At 40.4% G+C, this 22290-nt stretch overlaps 1 protein-coding gene across 2 annotated transcripts in view; it reads left to right on the top strand.

Annotated features, from left to right (window-relative positions):
- Positions 1-22290, top strand: part of CDH8 (cadherin 8) — a 377200-nt gene that overhangs the window by 162270 nt on the left and 192640 nt on the right. For both annotated transcript variants that reach the window (XM_004280902.3, XM_049703096.1), the window contains exon 5: positions 21882-22001. In XM_004280902.3, coding sequence (XP_004280950.1) covers positions 21882-22001 — 120 coding nt within the window. The remainder of the gene's footprint in view (positions 1-21881; positions 22002-22290) is intronic.

Raw genomic sequence — 22290 nt, forward strand, 5'->3', positions numbered from 1 at the left:
TTCAGAAGCATATGGTGCTTGTGTAGTAGTTACAAGGGCCAGTTTGGAAACTTCTGGTTTTGAATATAGGATTTATCCTTTTCTGTTTGAAAGGAGATAATCATCACAAATGCTCAAAGCCTTGTTGCAAACGTTAAATAAATAAATATTTTATACCAGGTGTTCTTAGCATTTGTACAACTAGGACAGTGTGGAGCTATGTTTATGATGTGATAAAGGGATGAAGCCACATTAGAGAGTGAGTTAATTCTGGAGAAGAAGATTAGAGGGGAAAGTTGAGCAAATAAGAAAGAGTATTGTTTTCAAGAAGCTTTCAGTCTGAAAAGGAAAAATCTGTATGCAGTGCAATTTATATATAAAAGTAAAAGGTGCCCTGAGAGACAGTCAGATAAAGTATTTTTAGAGTTCAGAAGAGGGAACTATTCAGCTTAGGAATCAACTAAATCTTGAATCTGTGTCTGAACGACTTAGGTGGATGTATTAGGGATAGGAATGTACTTGCTTGATCAAGTCTGTCAAAAAGTGTAAAAAGAAAAGTTGGGTAAATTAGAGAACTCTGGGTGATTGGTGTAAAAAAGCTGTCCAAAACTCATTTCTAACTTCGTATTTTCCTAAGAAAAGCTCCAATCTGATTAACCTCTTTCATGGGGGTTCTTCCTGATTTGCAACCCCATGTCTGAACATTGACTCAAGATCATCCTTTTTCTTAAATCTAATCTTAAATCAATGTCCCCTCCTCCCAGAAACCTTGCTGTTGCTGTTTGGCTGCCCTGTGTTATCCAGGTCCTTTCTTTGACCTACAGCACTTTATCACATCATTTTTGTTCGTTATTTAATTTTCTGCCTTTCCACTAGTCCGCCCTTCAAGAAAGCAAGAATCTTCTGTCAAGTTTCTTAGGTGCCTAAAAGAAGGCGTGACACATCACAGGAGCTGAATAAAAATGTATTGCAATAATAAAGGGCCCAAATAGGAGATCAGCCCAAGCTAATTCACCTCCATTTTAGCTGGCGGCACATGTAGGATGGCATATTTTGGATGAATTCGTGAATACTTATTTTTTTTAATCTCTGTGAAACTATAGCACTGTAATAATTGCCCAATTAAGCCTGTTTTGTCTAGGACTTTCCCTTCCCAAAAGCACAACAGCTCAGTGGCTTTTCATGTTGCCAGGTTTGCAATTTGATAGGAGAGTTACTCATTTTGTATTTCACATTTAGGGGGGAAAAGGTAACTATGTGATGTGATAGATGTCAATGAACTTGACTGTGGTAATCATTTCACAACGTATACATATATCAAATCATCACGTTGTACACCACTTTAAATATATTGCAATTTTTTTTTGTCAATTATACCTCAATAAAGCTGGGGGGAAGAAGAAAGAAAGAAAGGGAGGCAGGGCAGCCACGACCACACTACTGAAATTTTTAAAAGTCCTGTCTTTTAACTAGAAAATTAAGCTTATTCTAAAAGAATAAAAATGAACAGCCACTGCAATGGTTATATTTTTTCTCACGCATCTTGGCCCCAAATTCTCACTTCATCAAATGTAAATAAAGTAGTAGCATGCCCTGGAGAGCCCAGGGATGTGGCTTTATACAATGTCCCATCACCCAGGGAGTGCTGATTGTGTGGTACCTTTATGGAGCCTTAGAATAACAACATCAAGTGGGTGATATCATTCCCATTTCTTAGGTTGAGAAACTGAGCCTTAAAGATGTAAAAAAAAAAAAAAAAAAATGCCCTTGCTGTGTGAGAGTGGCAAGTCATTGATGTAGAATATGATCTGTCTTATAATAAGATGATGTGAACAAAATCTTCTGCCGTTATAACTGTGGCATATAGGTGTTTTCCACTGCATCATGTCTTCTAGAAATAAACTTAAAGATTGGCACAGTTTCCTGTAATAAAGTGAAATGATGTGAAAGCACTGCTAAAATAAACTTCAAACACTGTTGGGACAGAAACTCGGACTTTGTTGCACATTCTTGTACCCTCCCCATCTAACTCTGAGCCCCGCACACAGCATGTAATATGCAAATAGGCTTTGTGCGAATGAATGAATGAATTCAGATAATAAAACAGAACAAACAAAGCTTCCACCTACTGCAATCCTGACACACTGTAGAAGATGCCTGCAGTGCCACTGGTAGGATAATTGTACAAGGTCAGGATGGAAATAGCTGTCAGTCTAAAGCATAAATGATGCTAGTTTACTTCTTAAGCATTTATAGGATTTTGTTCCATAGGTACTGGAACAGCAAAGAAAAGAACAGGCCGTCTAAGAAAAGAAAATATACTTTTTTTCCCCTGTTGTATTATAAAAGAGTCATTCCGATTCTGAAAGTGTTTATTTATGCACATGAAACTGTAAAACAGACAGCTTATTAGTTTTCACAACCAGGCCTCCAATTGTCCTCATGATAGGTTTGCAAAAGCAGTGGGTAGGCCACCATCCTGGCGTTGTTTGGCCGGAATATAGAAGGCATTTCTCTCCTGTGCGTAGTAAACATGGCTGAGATTTTACAGTTACATATTTTCATACAATATTTTTCATTTCTCTCACCCGATGCACATTACAGATGTTTGCTGAAATGATGCATGGGTGAATAGAAGACATCTGTGTGCTCCAGTGCGTTTTCTGAAGTGTTTAATTATTCCAGAAACTTTCAGGCTCATTTTAAAAACACAATGTTAAGTGTGTATGGAGGTTTCATTAAGCTACAAAACTGTTTATACCTCGAAATGCTCCAGAATATAATATGGAAACTGAATTTTATTTCCCCAGTTTACGTCTCAAAACAGAGCCAGAGAAATGACAGGATACATTTTGGTGCTGTCCATCCACCCGACTGCAGTTAAAAATCTGTCCCTGTTCCCATAATAAATTCAATTTGGAGCCTGTAGAATTTGGCAGCAACATTTCACTACAGGCTGAGAGCTGGCACAGGAGGAGAACACCCGACGAGCAATGGCTAGGCCTTTGCAAAAGAAGATGGCGTGGGACATGGTTGTTTAGGATTGCATTGTGTGGTATGTGTCTTCAAAGAGAGGTTTCTGAAGTGAAACGGCAAGCGGAGGCCACCTCGGCATCCTGTTCAATTGCAGGATTGATCACCAACGAAAGAGAAAGGTTAAATCTTCTATTATCACCCTGACATAACTTTCTAGTTAAACAACAGTGGTTCAGAGCACAAGTTCCTAGAAGGAAGTGGAAACCTGTCTTCTTGCTTATAGGTGAACGAAACACAAACAGATGGTACAGTTCACTATTTACTTCCCGCAGAACTTGGTTGGGAAGAATTCTTCATACACAGGGTTACAAAAAACAAAAAAACAAGCTGTAATTTTTACTGATCTGTGTTTACTCCTCCTCTTCCTCCAAAGACACCATACAGCATCCCTTGGCGATTTGGGTGTTTGGCGTATGTCTTCTATAATCAAACAGCAAAATGAGAAAATAAATACTGGTAGGATTTAGGCCATCTTTCCCACTGGGGGAGTTTGCTTGAGGCCCTACAGGAGAAATGAATGTTGAAACCTGTGTTATCAGTCACAGAGATGTGAAGAAAAATGCATTGGCTGCCTGCATATATTTCTCAGATTTTTTTCTTTACATCTTTATTGGAGTATAATTGCTTTACAATGGTGTGTTAGTTTCTGCTTTATAACAAAGTGAATCAGTTATACATATACATATGTTCCTATATCTCTTCCCTCTTGCGTCTCGCTCCCTCCCACCTTCCCTATCCCACAGCTCTATGTGATCACAAAGCACCGAGCTGATCTCCCTGTGCTATGCGGACGGTTCCCACTAGCTATCTATTTTACGTTTGGTACTGTATATATGTCCATGCCACTGTCTCACTTTGTCACAGCTTACCCTTCCCCCTCCCCGTATCCTCAAGTCCATTCTCTAGTAGGTCTGTGTCTTTATTCTCATCTTACCCCTAGATTCTTCATGACATTTTTTTTCTTAAATTCCATATATATGTATGAGCATACGGTATTTGTCCTTCTCTTTCTAACTTACTTCACTCTGTATGACAGACTCTAGGTCCATCCACCTCATTACAAATAGCTCAATTTCGTTCCTTTTTATGGCTGAGTAATATTCCATTGTACATATGTGCCACATCTTCTTTATCCATTCATCCGATGATGGACACTTAGGTTGTTTCCATCTCCGGGCTATTGTAAATAGAGCTGCGATGAACATTTTGGTACATGACTTTTTTTGAATTATGGTTTTCTCAGGGTATATGCCCAGTAGTGGGATTGCTGGGTCATATGGTAGTTCTATTTGTAGTTTTTTAAGGAACCTCCATACTGTTCTCCATAGTGGCTGTACCAATTCACATTCCCACCAGCAGTGCAAGAGTGTTCCCTTTTCTCCACACCCTCTGCAGCATTTATTGTTTCTAGGTTTTTTGATGATGGCCATTCTGACTGGTGTGAAATTATCTCATTGTAGTTTAGATTTGCATTTCTCTAGTGATTAATGATGTTGAGCATTCTTTCATGTGTTTGTTGGCAGTCTGTATATCTTCTTTGGAGAAATGTCTATTTAGGTCTTCTGCTCATTTTTGGATTGGGTTGTTTGTTTTTTTTGTTATTGAGCTGCATGAGCTGCTTGTAAATTTTGGAGATTAATCCTTTGTCAGTTGCTTCATTTGCAAATATTTTCTCCCATTCTGAGGGTTGTCTTTTCATCTCGTTTATGGTTCCTTTGCTGTGCAAAAACTTTGAAGTTTCATTAGGTCCCATTTGTTTATTTTTGTTTTTATTTCCATTTCTCTAGGAGGTGGGTCAAAAAGGATCTTGCTGTGATTTATGTCATAGAGTGTTCTGCCTATGTTTTCCTCTAAGAGTTTGAGAGTGTCTGGCCTTACATTTAGGTCTTTAATCCATTTTGAGCTTATTTTTGTGTATGGTGTTAGGGAGTGATCTAATCTCATACTTTTACATGTAGCTGTCCAGTTTTCCCAGCACCACTTATTGAAGAGGCTGTCCTTTCTCCACTGTACATTCCTGCCTCCTTTATCAAAGATAAGGTGACCGTATGTGCGTGGGTTTATCTCTGGCCTTTCTATCCTGTTCCAGTGATCTATCTTTCTGTTTTTGTGCCAGTACCATACTGTCTTGATTACTGTAGCTTTGTAGTATAGTCTGAAGTCAGGCAGCCTGATAACTCAAGCTCCGTTTTTCGTTCTCAAGATTGCTTTGGCTATTCGGGGTCTTTTGTGTTTCCATACAAATTACAAAATTTTTTCTTCTAGTTCTGTGAAAAATGCCGGTGGTAGTTTGATAGGGATTGCATTGAATCTGTAGATTGCTTTGGGTAGTAGAGTCATTTTCACAATGTTGATTCTTCCAATCCAAGAATATGGTATATCTCTCCATCTATTTGTATCTTCTTTAATTTCTTTCATCAGTGTCTTATAATTTTCTGCATACAGTTCTTTTGTCTCCTTAGGTAGGTTTATTCCTAGATATTTTATTCTTTTAGTTGCAGTGGTAAATGGGAGTGTCTTCTTGATTTCACTTTTAGATTTTTCATCATTAGTGTATAGGAATGCAAGAGATTTCTGTGCATTAATTTTGTATCCTGCTACTTTACCGAATTCATTGATTAGCTCTAGTAGTTTTCTGGTAGCATGTTTACGATTCTCTATGTATAGTATCATGTCATCTGCAAACAGTGACAGCTTTACTTCTTCTTTTCCAATTTGAATTCCTTTTATTTCCTTTTCTTCTCTGATTGCTGTGGCTAAAACTTCCAAAACTATGTTGAATAAGAGTGGTGAGAGTGGGCAACCTTGTCTTGTTCCTGATCTTAGTGGAAATGCTTTCAGGTTTTCACCATTGAGGACGATGTTGGCTGTGGGTTTGTCATATATGGCCTTTATTATGTTGAGGAAAGTTCGCACTGTGCCTACTTTCTGGAGGGTTTTTTTTATCATAAATGGGTGTTGAATTTTGTCAAAAGCTTTCTCTGCATCTATTGAGATGACCATATGGTTTTTCTCCTTCAATTTGTTAATATGGTGTATCACATTGATTGATTTGCGTATATTGAAGAATCCTGCCCACTTGATCATGGTGTATGATCCTCTAATGTGCTGTTGGATTCTGTTTGCTAGTATTTTGTTGAGGATTTTTGCATCTATGTTCATCAGTGATATTGGCCTGTAGTTTTCTTTCTTTGTGACATCTTTGTCTGGTTTTGGTATCAGGGTGATGGTGGCCTCGTAAATGAGTTAGGGATTGTTCCTCCCTCTGCTATGTTTTCGAAGAGTTTGAGAAGGATAGGTGTTAGCTCTTCTCTAAATGTTTGATAGAATTCTCCTGTGAAGCCGTCTGGTCCTGGGCTTTTGTTTGTTGGAAGACTTTTAATCACAGTTTCAATTTCAGTGCTTGTGATTGGTCTGTTCATATTTTCTATTTCTTCCTGATTCAGTCTTGGCAGGTTGTGCATTTCTAAGAATTTGTCCATTTCTTCTAGGTTGTCCATTTTATTGGCATATAGTTGCTTGTAGTAATCTCTCATCATCTTTTGTATTTCTGCTGGGTGAGTTGTTACTTCTCCTTTTTCATTTCTAATTCTATTGATTTGAGTCTTCTCCCTTTTTTTCTTGATGAGTCTGGCTAATGGTTTATCAATTTTGTTTATCTTCTCAAAGAACCAGCTTTTAGTTTTGTTGATCTTTGCTGTCGTTTCCTTCATTTCTTTTTCATTTATTTCTGATCTGATTTTTAAGATTTATTTCCTTTTGCTAATTTTGGGGTTTTTTGGTTCTTCTGTCTCTAAATGCTTTAGGTGCAAGGTTAGGTTGTTTATTCGAGATGTTTCCTGTTTCTTAAGGTAGGATTTTATTGCTATAAACTTCCCTCTTAGAACTGCTTTTGTTGCATCCCATAGGTTTTGGGTCGTCGTGTCTCCATTGTCATTTGTTTCTAGGTATTTTTTTATTTCCTCTTTGATTTCTTCAGTCATCACTTCGTTATTAAGTAGTGTATTGTTTAGCCTCCATATGTTGTATTTTTTGTAGCTCTTTTCCTGTAATTCATATGTAGTTTCATAGCATTGTGGTTGGAAAAGATACTTGATACAATTTAAATTTTCTTAAATATACCAAGGCTTGATTTGTGACCCAAGATACGATCCTGGAAAGTGTTCCATGAGCACTTGAGAAAAATGTGTATTCTGTTGTTTTTGGATGGAATGTCCTATAAATATCAAGTAAGTCCATCTTGTTTAATGTATCATTTAAAGCTTGTGGAGATACACCAGAAATACATCTACGCGTGGAACAACTCCTACGGAGCACCTACTGAACGCTGGCAGAAGACCTCAGACCTCCCAAAAGGCAAGGAACCCCCCACGTACCTGGTTAGGGCAAAAGAAAAAACTAAACAGAGACAAAAGGATAGGGACGGGTCCTGCACCAGCGGGAGAGAGCTGTGAAGGAGGAAAAGTGTCCACACACTAGAAAGCCCCTTCGCGGGTGGAGACTTCGGGAGGCGGAGTGGGGGAGCTTGGGAGCCGCGGAGGAGAGCACAGCAACAGGGGTGCGGAGGGCAAAGCGGACAGATTCCAGCGCAGAGGATCAGGCCGACCAGAACTCACCAGCCGAGAGGCTTTTCTGCTCGCCCGCCGGGGCGGGCGGGACTGGGAGCTGAGGCTCCGGCTTTTGTCGGAGCGCCGGGAGAGGACTGAGGTTGGCGGCGTGAACACAGCCTGCAGGGCGATAGTGCACCGCGGCTAGCCGGGAGAGAGTCCGGGGAAAAGTCTGGACCTGCCGAAGAGGCAAGAGACTTTTACGTCCCTCTTTGTTTCCTGGTGCACGAGGAGAGGGGATTAAGAACACTGCTTGAGAGAGGTCCAGGGACGGGCGCGAGCCGCGGCTAAAAGTGCGGAGCCCAGAGGCAGACATGAGACGCTAAGGCCGCTGCTGCCGCCACCAGGAGGCCTGTGTGCGAACACAGGTCACTAGCCACACGCCCTTCCGGGGAGCCTGTGCAGCCCGCCACTGCCAGGGTCCCGGGATCCAGGGACAACTCGCCCGGGAGATCGCACGGCGCGCCTCAGGCTGCAACGTCACGCCGGCCTCTGCCGCTGCAGGCCCGCCCCACACTCCGTGACCCTCCCTACCCCCCGGCCTGAGTGAGCCAGAGCCTCCGAATCAGCGGCTCCTTTAACCCCGTCCTGTCTGAGCAAAGAACAGACGCCCTCCGGTGACCTACACGCACAGGCGGGGCCAAATCCAAAGCTGAGCCCCTGGGAGCTGTGAGAACAAAGAAGAGAAAGGGAAATCTCTCCCAGCAGCCTCAGAAGCAGCGGATTAAAGCTCCACAATCAACTTGATATACCCTGCATCTGTGGAATACCTGAATAGTCAACGAATCATCCCAAATTAAGGAGCCCTGTGGATGAAAGGCTCTTGGTGCTGCAGCCAGGAGTCAGTGCTGTGCCTCTGAGGTGGGAGAGCCAACTTCAGGACACTGGTCCACAAGAGGCCTCCCAGCTGCACATAATATCAAACAGCAAAAATCTCCGAGAGATCTCCATCTCAACGCCAGCACCCAGCTTCACTCAACGACCAGCAAGCTACAGTGCTGGACATCCTATGCCAAACAACTAGCAAGACAGGAACACAACCCCACCCATTAGCAGAGAGGCTGCCCAAAATCATAATAAGTCTACAGACACCCCAAAACACACCACCAGACGTGGACCTACCCACCAGAAAGACAAGATCCAGCCTCATCCACCAGAACACAGGCACTAGTACCCTCCACCAGGAAGCCTACACAACCCACTAAACCAACCTTAGCCACTGGGGACAGACACAAAAAACAACAGGAACTACGAACCTTCAGCCTGCAAAAAAGGAGACCACAAACACAGTAAGATAAGCAAAATGAAAAGACAGAAAAACACACAGCAGATGAAGGAGCAAGATAAAAACCCACCAGACCTAACAAATGAAGAGGAAATAGGCAGTCTACCGGAAAAAGAATTCAGAATAATGATAGTAAGGTTGATCCGAAATCTTGGAGATAGAATGGACAATAGAATGGACAAAATGCAAGAATCAGTTAACAAGGACCTAGAAGAACTAAAGATGAAACAAGCAACGATGAACAACACAATAAATGAAATTAAAAGTACTCTAGATGGGATCAATAGCAGAATAACTGAGGCAGAAGAACGGATAAGTGACCTGGAAGATAAAATAGTGGAAATAACTACTGCAGAGCAGAATAAAGAAAAAAGAATGAAAAGAACTGAGGACAGTCTCAGAGACCTCTGGGACAACATTAAACGCTCCAACATTCGAATTATAGGGGTTCCAGAAGAAGAAGAGAAAAAGAAAGGGACTGAGAAAATATTTGAAGAGATTATAGTTGAACACTTCCCTAATATGGGAAAGGAAATAGTTAATCAAGTCCAGGAAGCACAGAGAGTCCCATACAGGATAAATCCAAGGAGAAATACGCCAAGACACATATTAATCAAACTGTCAAAAATTAAATACAAAGAAAACATATTAAAAGCAGCAAGGGAAAAACAACAAATAACACACAAGGGAATCCCCATAAGGTTAACAGCTGATCTTTCAGCAGAAACTCTGCAAGCCAGAAGGGAGTGGCAGGACATATTGAAAGTGTTGAAGGAGAAAAACCTGCAACCAAGATTACTCTACCCAGCAAGGATCTCATTCAGATTTGATGGAGAAATTAAAACCTTTACAGACAAGCAAAAGCTGAGAGAGTTCAGCACCACCAAACCAGCTCTACAACAACTGCTAAAGGAACTTCTCTAGGCAAGAAACACAAAAGAAGGAAAAGACCTACAATAACAAACCCCAAACAATTAAGAAAATGGGAAAGGGAACACACATATCGATAATTACCTTAAATGTAAATGGACTAAATGCTCCCACCAAAAGACACAGATTGGCTGAATGGATACAAAAACAAGACCCATATATTTGCTGTCTACAAGAGACCCACTTCAGACCTAGAGACACATACAGACTGAAAGTAAGGGGATGGAAAAAGGTATTTCATGCAAATGGAAACCAAAAGAAAGCTGGAGTAGCAATTCTCATATAAGTTATATATATATATATATATATATATATATATATATATATATATGTAGTTTGCTTGAGTGCAGTGTTTTTTGTTTTCTGTACTGAATTCATTAGCATGGGTCGGTATAAAATTTAGCATAGGTCAATATGTAATTTGTAAACTAATAAGGTCTTAAAAGTGAGGAATTAAGTCTTTTAAATTTAATTATTTATTGTAAAGAGCAGAATAGCATACATAAACAGGTGCCTAAGGAAAACTTGTATTCTAATATGGAACTCTCATGAACACCTTTTTTTTTTTTTTCTTCTAATGGTATGATAGTAGGCCATTTGATTATTTTTATGGCTTTAACTTTACAACAATGAAATATTCGTAAATTTTAAAAAGTATTTTTCTTTATTTGATGCGGGTGGGATACTGGAGAAATGAAAGGTCAAACATCTATTGAGGAATCCATACTTGTCTATATATTGTGTACTTTTATTTCAAGAACTGATTTAAAATTCCTAAAAGGATGCTATAATAAGTTATTATGCCATTTTACAGACTGAATTAAGTGAATTTCAGGGAGGTATGAAACTTGCCTAAGGCTATCCAGCTACCAAGCGGTAGAAGTGAGAATTAAATCCAGGTATACCTATAAAAAAAAAATAAAAAAAAAAAAAAAAAAAAAAGAAGGCGAGGGCAGCACCAGGGTATGGGGTTGTTAGTTTTATAGGGGTGAGTAATTTCATACGCTGATGAGTGGGAGGAGTATTCCAGCTATTTTGGGGAAGGGGTGGGGATTTCTAGGAATTGAGCCACCGCCCACTTTTTGACCTTTATGGTCATCCTTGGAACTGTCGTGGCACCTGTGGGTGTGTCGCTTAGCTTGCTGATGTGTTACAATGAGTGTATACTGAGGCTCAAGGTCTAGTGGAAGTAGACTCGTCCGCCATCTTGGACCTATTTTGTTCTAATCAGTTTATGTTGTGTCCTCGGGCTATGTAATTCTTTTAAAGGTTGTGCCCTGCCCCCTTTCCTCCTGTTTCATATTGAATATATAATATTTACCAGAGTATGTTTTAATAATTAATACATGATATATTGTATAATTAATTTATATATCATATATATAATGATATCTATAGGTATTTGTTCTAATAAGTCATTAAAAATAAATGAATAAAAAAAATAAAAATAAAAATGTAAAAAAAAAAAAAATAAAGCTTGTGTTTCCTTATTTATTTTCATTTTGGATGATCTGTCCATTGGTGAAAGTGGGGTGTTTAAGTCCCCTACTATGAATGTGTTACTGTCGATTTCCCCTTTTATGGCTGTTAGTATTTGCCTTATGTATTGAGGTGCTCCTATGTGGGGTTCATAAATATTTACAATTGTTATATCTTCTTCTTGGATCGATCCCTTGATCATTATGTAGTGTCCTTCTTTGTCTCTTCTAATAGTCTTTATTTTAAAGTCTATTTCATCTGATATGAGAATTGCTACTGCAGCTTTTTTTGGTTTCCATTTGCATGGAATATCTTTTTCCATCCCCTCACTTTTAGTCTGTATGTGTCTCTAGGTCTGAAGTGTGTCTCTTTTAGACAGCATATATGTGGGTTTTGTTTTTGTATCCATTCAGCCAGTCTGTGTCTTTTGGTGGGAGCGTTTAATCCATTTACATTGAAGGTAATTATCGATATGTATGTTCCTATTCCCATTTTCTTAATTGTTTTGGGTTTGTTATTGTAGGTCTTTTCCTTCTCTTGTGTTTCTTGCCTAGAGAAGACCCTTTAGCATTTGTTGTAAAGCTGATTTGGTGGTGCTGAACTCTCTCAGCTTTTGTTTGTCTGTAAAGGTTTTAATTTCTCCATCAAATCTGAATGAGATCCTTGCTGGGTAGAGTAATCTTGGTTGTAGGATTTTCTCCTTCATCACTTTAAGTATGTCCTGCCAGTCCCTTCTGCTTGCAGAGATTCTGCTGAAAGATCAGCTGTTAACCTTATGGGGATTCCCTTGTGTGTTATTTGTTGTTTTTCCCTTGCTGCTTTTAATATGTTTTCTTTGTATTTAATTTTTGACAGCTTGACTAATATGTGTCTTGGCGTGTTTCTCCTTGGATTTATCCTGTATGGGACTCTCTGTGTTTCCTGGACTTGATTAACTCTTTCCTTTCCCATATTAGGGAAGTTTTCAACTATAATCTCTTCAAATATTTTCTCAGTCCCTTTCTTCTTCTCTTCTTCTTCTGGAACCCCTATAATGTGAATGTTGGTGTGTTTAATGTTGTCCCAGAGGTCTCTGAGACTGTCCTCAGTTCTTTTCATTCTTTTTTCTTTATTCTGCTCTGCAGTAGTTATTTCCACTATTTTACCTTCCAGGTCACTTATCCGTTGTTCTGCCTCAGTTATTCTGCTATTGATCCGTTCTAGAGTATTTTTAATTTCATTTATTGTGTTGTTCATCGTTGCTTGTTTCATCTTTAGTTCTTCTAGGTCCTTGTTAAATGTTCCTTGCATTTTCTCTATTCTATTTCCAAGATTTTGGATCATCTTTACTATCATTATTCTGAATTCTTTTTCAGGTAGACTGCCTATTTCCTCTTCATTTGTTAGGTCTGGTGGGTTTTTTTCTTGCTCCTTCATCTGCTGTGTGTTTTTCTGTCTTCTCATTTTGCTTATCTTACTGTGTTTGGGGTCTCCTTTTTGTAGGCTGCAGGTTCGTAGTTCCTGTTGTTTTTGGTGTCTGTCCCCAGTGGCTAAAGTTGGTTTAGTGGGTTGTGTAGGCTTCCTGGTGGAGGGGACTAGTGCCTGTGTTCTGGTGGATGAGGCTGGATCTTGTCTTTCTGGTGGGCAGGTCCACGTCTGGTGGTGTGTTTTGGGGTGTCTGTGGACTTATTATGATTTTAGGCAGCCTCTCTGCTAATGGCTGGGGTTGTGTTCCTGTCTTGCTAGTTGTTTGGCATAGGGTGTCCAGCACTGTAGCTTGCTGGTCGTTGAGTAGAGCTGGGTCTTGGCGTTGAGATGGAGATCTCTGGGAGATTTTCACTGGTTGATATTACGTGGAGCTGGGAGGTCTCTTGTGGACCAGTGTCCTGAAGTTGGCTCTCCCACCTCAGAGGCACAGCACTGACTCCTGGCTGCAGCACTAAGAGCCTTTCATCCACACGGCTCAGAATAAAAGGGAGAAAAAGTAGAAAGAAAGAAAGAGGATAAAAGAAAATGAAATAAAGTAAGGTAAAATAAAATAGTTATTAAAATAAAAAAATAATTATTAAGAAAAAAAAGCAAATGGACTCATAGAACCCTAGGACAAATGGTGAAAGCAAAGCTATACAGACAAAAATCTCACACAGAAGCATACACATACACACAAAAAGAGGAAAAGGGGATAAAATAATGTATCTTGCTCTTAAAGTACCTCCTCAGTTTGGGATGATTCGTTGTCTATTCAGGTATTCCACAGATGCAGGGTACATCAAGTTGATTGTGGAGATTTATTCCGCTGCTCTTGAGGCTGCTGGGCGAGATTTCCCTTTCTTTTCTTTGTTCGCACAGCTCCCAGGGTTCAGCTTTGGATTTGGCCCCGCCTCTGCGTGTAGGTCGCTGGAGGGCGTCTGTTCTTCTCTCAGACAGGACGGGGTCAAAGGAGCAGCTGATTGGGTGGCTCTGGCTCACTCAGGCCGTGGGGGGGGCGGGGCAGAGGGAGGGGCACGGAGTTCGGGGCGAGCCTGCGGCGGCAGAGGCCGGCGTGACGTTGCAGCAGCCTGAGGCGCGCCGTGCGTTCTCCCGGGGAAGTTGTCCCTGGATCCCGGGACCGTGGCAGTGGCTGGCTGCACAGGCTCCCCGGAAGGGAGGTGTGGAGAGTGACCTGTGCTCGCACACAGACTTGTTGGTGGCGGCAGCAGCAGCCTTAGCGTCTCATGCCCGTCTCTGGGCTCCGCGCTGTTAGCCGCGGCTCGCGCCCGTCTCTGGAGCTCCTTTAAGCAGCGCTCTTAATCCGCTCTCCTCGCGCACCAGGAAACAGAGGGAGTTTTCCCTTACTCCCTTCCGGCTAGCCGTGGTGCACTAACCATTTCAGGCTGTGTTCTCGCCGCCAGTCGTCTTCCTGCGCTCCAACCGACGCCCAAGCCTCAGCTCCCAGCCCCGCCCTCCCCGGCGGGTGAGCAGATAAGCCTCTTGGCCTGGTGAGTGCTGGTCGGCACCGCTCCTCTGTGCGGGAATCTCCTCGCTTTGCCCTCCGCACCCCTGTTGCTGTGCTCTCCTCCGCGGCTCTGAAGCTCCCCCGCTCCGCCACCCGCAGTCTCCGCCCGCAGCCTCCGTCCGCAAAGGGGCTTCTGGTGTGTGGAATCCTTTCCTCCTTCACGGCTCCGTCCCACTGTTGCAGGTCCCATCCCTATTCTTTTGTCTCTGTTTTTTCTTTTACCCTACCCAGCTACGTGGGGAATTTCTTGGCTTTTGGGAGGTCTGAGGTCTTCTGCCGGCGTTCAGTGGGTGTTCTGTAGGTGTTGTTCCACGTGTAGATGTATTTCTGATGTATCTGTGGGGAGGAAGGTGATCTCCGCGTCTTACTCTTCCGCCATCTTCCCCTCTCTCCCCTCAGATTTTTTCTTAAGCGCACTAGGTCTGTGCTGTGTTGTAATTGGGGGTGGGGTACGGGGTGCACAACAAACCAACCAAAAAAACCTCTAAAAGTGCATGCCAGTCATGTACAGAATAACCCCAGAGCATGGTTTGATAAAACTAAAAAAAAAAAAAAAAATGGATTTCGCATGACACGTTTAAAACTTCCATGGCCGGATGCTTCAGCTTCTAGTCAGTGAACAAGTTATACAGGTATCATGAAATTATTGCCCTGCTATTCAACAACCAAAAAGGGTTGTCATTAGCAACACCTGTTCCCCATTACGTCTTGTATTGCCTACTACTCGGGGGAATTAATAAGGAGGATGAGGGAAGATGGGTTGAGGGTTTAGTTTTATTAAAATAATGAAGGCGTTTGCATCGGTTGCTATGACCTGTTAGGCCTCTGATCTTTGGAAAGTCTGAATGTTTAAGTAACATATTTTCAGATGATGATGCCAGACGCTCTTTCTGGGTATTGTACATACTGAACTTGGATCAGAGTAGCCAAAAGGCCAAATCAAAGTTGGAAGATGATATTAGGAGGGCCAGTAATGCATACCTTTCTGAATTTCAGCTATTGCAAAGGTTCTGCTGTTTTATTTTTTCACTTGCTATTGAAATGCTTATTCTCTGAAAATGTATTGCAAATGAGTCTTTGCAAATGGGGCTTGTGTTCTTCTTATCGTAAGAGTTTTAGCTTTTCCAATGCTCACATTTTCGCGCTGCACCAAACCTTTGTTTTTCTGCTCAGTGTGTCAGCACCAGCATTTTTTCTTTCTGAGTAATGTGCAGAATTGGTGTGCTGTCTTGCTCATAAAGAAGTAGAGCCTAGCTAACAGAGCTGCCCTACCCAAATCCCAACATCTTATTTTCCGTAAGACCTTTCATCTTAGTTTGTCAGCAAACTGGAACCTCTAACCTGACAGTGTAGACTTGTTGATGGTTAATTTTTCTTGTAGTGTTTGCTGTCATTATAGGGGGCAGATGTGTAGGTTCTGCTGCTAATGGGAGGGGACTTTCAGGTGTGGCAAGAGGCAAACGATACTGGAGCCCTCTGTTAATTAAAATCCAAGCAGCACTTTGGCAAATTGCACTTAACCAAGAAGCTAAATGCAGAAAAATGGGTTTATTAAAAGCAGAATTCACCTTGGAGTTGACATGCTCACACTTGACTTGATACTAGCAGGATGAATTGTGGTGACAGGGATCATTTTTATTGACAACAGCTGGAAATGCAACAGCTATATTATTATAATTAGGATCAGCATCAAGTTGGATTATAATAGGGGCTTTCTTGGAGAAATGGCACAGTGTCAAATTTATAGTCACTAGCTAAATGAGTCTCTTGTATCCTCGACAAAGGGACAAAAACAGTTCCAAATGAAAACACAAACAGAGAATCCTGTTGTTATATTTCCTGGGTATTACTCAGGGTCCTATTTATCGCACACCAACACTTGCCGCTTTGAAGAAACATTATCCCTCAAGGTTTACACTTTTCAATTTGCCTCTGTGGTCTGCATTCTGCATGCATTTCCATGGAGAAGCCTATACCGCAGCTTGACTAGAAATCTTTTCTGCTGTAAGATTAACCTCAAAGCATCCATTTTTCCCCCTCTGGGTAATCACTTGACAAATGCATCCACAAAACCTCTGCACACATTTATTCCAGTGTACAGGTACATCAACAGTCTTGAATCACTATTAGGAGAAATATCATCCTTGACGGAAAGTAGTGCTGCCTTTGCATTTCCAGGTGTCTGAAGTTGAAGGATGTGGATTTCCTGGGAAGCCAGACAACAGGCAGAAATATCCTGGAGGAGGATGTGGGTAAAAGCTTGTCTTAGCTTTGTTACAGTCCCCAGCCCAGTGGTTCTTCTTGGGAAGCGTGTGGGATTTGCATGGACGGGGAGATATGACACTCAAATATGGGAGATATTCAATCAAATAACATTGAGAAACTTGTATTGAGGATGTGTCCAGTGCCTGGTCTTGTGCTGGCTACATCAAAATACATTGTATTTTTGAACCCACAGCAATTTTATACCACAGAGCAAATTGACTGGATGAGAGAATGTGAGATTTGTGTGTGTGTGTGTGTGTGTGTGTGTGTGTGTGTATGTGTGTGTGTTTTCTAAGTCACTTTCTTATTAAAGACAAGAACATATTAATACATTTGAGAATAGCTTTTTGTGTTTCCTCTTCTAAATTTAAGGAAATGAGCTATTATTTTTTTCTTTTCCATTATGGTTTATCACAGGATATTGAATATAGTTCCCTGTGCTATACAGGAGGATTTTGTTTTTTATCCATTCTGTATATAATAGTTTGCGTCTGCTAATCCCAAACTCCCAATCCATGCTTTTCCCACCCTCCTCCCCCTTGACAACCACCAGTCTATTCTCTATGTCCCTGATTCTGTTTCTATTTCATAGATAGGTTCATTTGTGTCATATTTTAGTTTCCACGTATAAGTGGTATCATGTGGTATTTGTCTTTCTCTTTCTGACTTACCTGAGTTAGTATGATAATCTGTAGTTGCATCCGTGTTGCTACAAATGGCATTATTTCATTATTTGTTATGGCTGAGTAGTATTCCATTGTTATATATGTACCACATCTTCTTTATCCATTCCTCTGTTGATGGACATGTAGATTGTTTCCATGTCATGGTTATTGTGAATAGTGCTGCTATGAACATAGGGGTGCATGCCTCTTTTTGAATTACAGTTTTGTCTGGATATATGCCCAGGAGTGGGATTGCTGGATCATGTGGTGATTCTATTTTTAGTTTTCCGAGGAACCTCCATACTTTCTTCCACAGTGGCTGCACCAACTTAGGTTCCCACCAACAGTGTAGGAGGGTTCCCTTTTCTCCACATCCTCTCCAGCGGAAATAAGCTACTATTATAACGACTAGGCAGGACTACACTTAATTATAAATTACAACATCCACCACCACTTAAAATTGTAAAAGACTAGTTTATTATTCAATCTCTCATGTAGATACACATAATGTACATGTAATTACAGTGACAATAAGCTCTCAGAAATATTGAGTAAATAACTCTTCTATACTGTTTGCATAAATTATTATATTTAATTAACTCAATAAACCTAGGATATAACAATTACTGTCACCTCCCTTTTTTACAGATTAAGGAATCCAAACTTAGAAAAGTTTTGTTACTTGGCCAAGGACACAGAACTAGTAAAAGTTGAGGATGGAATATAAAACAGGTGTTCTGGTTAGAGACAGCTTGACTTCAAATTTATCTTCTCAGCCACTGCTCTCTACTTACTAGTATCTCATTTGATCCTCACATAAAACTTTGAGGTTTGAAGAATAAAAACTATTGTTTTTGTATGTGAAAAAACTGAATCACAGAGCAGAGCGTGTAAATGATGGAGAAAATGGTCCCCTACTCTTGCCTCAATGTTAGGTAATGTGATAGGAGTCCTCTCATAATAAGATAATATAAATTTATACTAACTAATGAAAATAGATGTAATCTTCATCAGTCTTGTAACAGTAAATTCTCAAGGAACTATCCCCAACTTCTTTTTTTAATTTTTATTTATTTATTTATGGCTGCATTGGGTCTTTGTTGCTGTGTGCGGGCTTTCATTGCGGTGGCTTCTCTTGTCACAGACCACAGGCCCTAGGCGCGTGGGCTTCAGTAGTTGTGGCTCACAGGCTCTAGAGCACAGGCTCAGTAGTTGTGGTGCATGGGCCTAGGTGCTCCGCGGCATGTGGGATCTTCCCGGACCAGGGCTCGAACCCGTGTCCCCTGCGTTGGCAGGCGGACTCCCAACCACTGTGCCACCAGGGAAGCCCCCCAACTTCTATTTAATAAGAAATAATCTCCATGACTGTTTATGCAGTAGGAGTGGTTTAAAAATTACTTCGTTTTATATACAAATCTGAGCAAAAGTTCTTCACGGTAATCAGGGTAGAAATTAATGCTTCTATGGAGAAGAGTGAAGTTAAAATTTTAAAAGTCTGGTGCCCACTCCAGTTGTTCTAAACTGTGGCTTTACATCAGATTGCCTGAGAAGACTTTAAAAAGTATCCCACCCTCATCCCTGTATTGCCAACCCACAGATCTGAAAGGAACCCTAGGGATCTAAATATTTTTCAGAGCTAGATTCTAATCCATGAGCAGAGGTGATACTCACAGGCTTAGCATGTGGTAATTTCCGTTCTAGCCCCTACATATATTATTTTGCTTGACCCTCACAGTAACTCTAATATTCATTGTAGATTTGAAATCTGGGGCTAAGACAAGTTAAGTGATTGGTCCAAAGAGAAAGAGGTACTTGTTTCAGAACATTCCATATGGAACTATTCCATCTATGAAACTATTAACCCCACGCTACTCTGTCCAAATACACTCACCCCACAAATATATGCAGAGATACTGTCATTGTTCAGACACTATCTAGATTTTTTTTTTTCCTCTGTGAAGACATTTCTTAATTTTAGAGTCCCTCACTAGAAGGTAAATTTGTTGATGACAGAAAGTTTTTACTTTGTCACTTCTCTTTTTCCAGCCTAAACAGAGCCTGGTACAAAATGCTCACACTGACTAACTTAGCATGATACAGATTATAGAGCTTGACTTTATTTTCCTGATAATGTGTTACTTCATAATGGGGGAAGATCATTTCTCCTAAAAGAAATCTAAATAAATACACAACAAAACAAAGGAAAACAAAAAAGTTATTGCGTGGTCTTCTGCATGGAAGAGTTCACCCTTTCTGATCAGTCTCTGAACTCACTTCTTTCAGTAATTCTTGAATCTTTTTCTCGCAATTCATTTTTTAAAATCTTACTCAGCTTACCCCCAGTTGAACATTTTAGATAAACTTAATGCAAGGACCAAAACAAGAAAATAAGCGTTGAGACCCATATTTATTGTCATTACCCAGTGTCAATGTTTTGTCACCTCTTAACTGGACTATTGCTGTAAACCACATAACTCATCTGATCACCTAATCTTCTATATCTCTGCCTCCAACTGAATCTGCAAGCACTAATGGAGGAGCCTTCTACCTAGGGTTGATCCCTAACTGATATATTTTCTCTCTTTCCTACAGGATGAAGCCAACTCTCCCCATCTTGACATTCACGTGCCCTTGTATTTTGTTCTCAGCTTGCATCTCCAACTTTAGCTTTAATGGCTGGCTTTTCCAGACATCTCTCCTCCTAGAAAAATCTAGTCACTTTTATATTATTATCCTCCTCTCACCTGGAATGTTTTTCCTCCATTTCTTCTCCATCCCACACAATATTCAAATAACTGCAAATACTGTACTTTCATGTCCTCATTTCACCAGCTCGTTGATGAGCTACCTTTGAAAGTGAGTCTTTATTAATTATTTTTTTGATACCGTTCCCAGTATCTGGTGGAATGTATTACACAATTGACATTCAGAGCATTTTTTTATTTCTGACTGTAGACTTTTGTAGCACCTCTGAATCATCATTCTGAGTAAAAATTCCAATTTTACAGGACAATCAACTGCTTGACAAATATCATTACATTGTCCTCTGTAGTGACTGTAATTCAAAACACTTCAGAAAGATTTTGATTGGCAAGATTTTGCAAAGGCTCTACATTGTTTCAGCAAACGTAGAGAAATGCTGCTCAGATCCACCCTCAACTCCCTTCAGGTTTAAAACACTCTTCCCTAAGCTGCTGGGAGTGTTGACAATTGACAGCTCAGGGCTGATGATCCCTCAGCTGAAGATAGCTCCCTGCACCAGGGCCAAGCCTCCATTCTCAGGGAGGTTCCTACAGCCAATAACTGGTCAGTGCCAGAGTATAAAGTCCTGGATGGATCTCCTCAATGACTATTCCAGCTCTAGAGGGGAGACCACTGAGGTCTGTGTTGTAGCTGCATCGTTGCCCAAGTGTTCCTTCTGCTCAGACTTGTCCTTTTCACTTTCCCACAGATGTTGATCAAAGAGACTCTTCAGTAAAAATTCAAGAAATCTTCATCTTAGAATCTATTTCTAGGAAACTCATTTGTGATAGCTACCTACCGTTTGTCATGAAATCATCAGATAATTTATTCATTCGTCCATCAGTTAGCAAATATATGTTCGATAATTATATGTCTGACGCTTACTGGGTGAGGAAGACATTGACCCTGCCCTCGTAGAACATGGTTCTGTTACCACACCAGACTTCTCCAATTTCTCCCCACTTTCAGCAATTCCCAGAATTTCCCTCAGTCTCTCAGACTATTTTGCTTTTACTTATGCTTGACTTTTGTTTAGAATTCCTCCCCTGCTCTTCTTCTCCTGGTTAAACTCTACCTGTCTTTCATAATTCCACTCAAATGCACTGCCTCTCAGAAAGCTGTCCCTGACCGTATCCAGTCTGTGCTGGATTAAGTGAGGGATCCAAATCTGGGGCTATTGCATTCAGCTGAATGTCTAGGTACATTTGTTTCTTCCCTCCTCTTCCCTCTCACCACCAAACTGTAAGCTTCTTGAGTGTAGATTTTGTTGTAATATATATATTTTGTATCAGGCAAGCTGAATGTGTTCAATTGCTAAATGAATGAGTGAATAAAAATAGAAAATTAATCTGGGAAAAAATTAAGGTTTTGATTCTGTTATCCATAGGCCCAATTATCTAAACATGTTGATTACTTGGTAGTTCCAATATAATTTTATATTCTGAGCCATTAAATAAAATGGGATAAAATATTCCTTTGATATTTCTGCACAACTTTTTTCAGCAGCCAATTTTTCCAGGTACATTCAGTTGTGCTTTTGCAAAACTTAAGTGCCACATGTTATATCCATCATATTATTAACCTTATGTTTCATATTTCTTTGATATGTATCTTTTTCATATTCTCTAAGCCCACATGAATCTGATAGGTATCTTTAAATGAAAACTACAAAGGAATCTTAAATAATACCAATTCTAAAAGACCTATCTTTATATAGTACTCCAACCTAGCAGTACTCTTTCTTTTAAAAGGTTTGTATCATTGAAGTTATGATAGAGTAGTTTATCTCCATATTTTTAAAATGATTTCTTTTCCTTCTTATTCCTACACATGGATTTCTGTATAATATGCTTGACAAAATTTAGTTCTTGGCAAAGAATGACGTGTTAATTATTATTTTCTCTCTTTCTTTCTTTTAGGTACGTCTGTCACTAATGTAACAGCTACCGATGCTGATGACCCAGTTTATGGAAACAGTGCGAAGTTGGTTTATAGTATCTTGGAAGGGCAACCTTATTTTTCCATTGAGCCTGAAACAGGTTTGTGGCCTAAATTTTGAATTCTATTTACCATGTCATTGCTTCAGGAGAATACTTTTCTTGGGATGTGGATTATGAAATGTTATGGTTAAGTACTTCACTGCCTATCAATAACATTTGAATGTGTTATTCCTGTGCAATGGGAGGTACATGGCAAGCCTGACGATCATTTTGATACATATTAAAATGAATTGCAGATCCTTTGTAGAGTATCACCTGTTTAACAGATGGCCTGGCACCATTGTTCATCCCTGGGAAAATGAGCTTATAAAGCAGGCAGACTTAAATA

The sequence above is a fragment of the Orcinus orca genome, chromosome 20, assembly GCF_937001465.1.
Source record: "Orcinus orca chromosome 20, mOrcOrc1.1, whole genome shotgun sequence".
Classification (NCBI taxonomy): Eukaryota; Metazoa; Chordata; class Mammalia; order Artiodactyla; family Delphinidae; genus Orcinus; species Orcinus orca.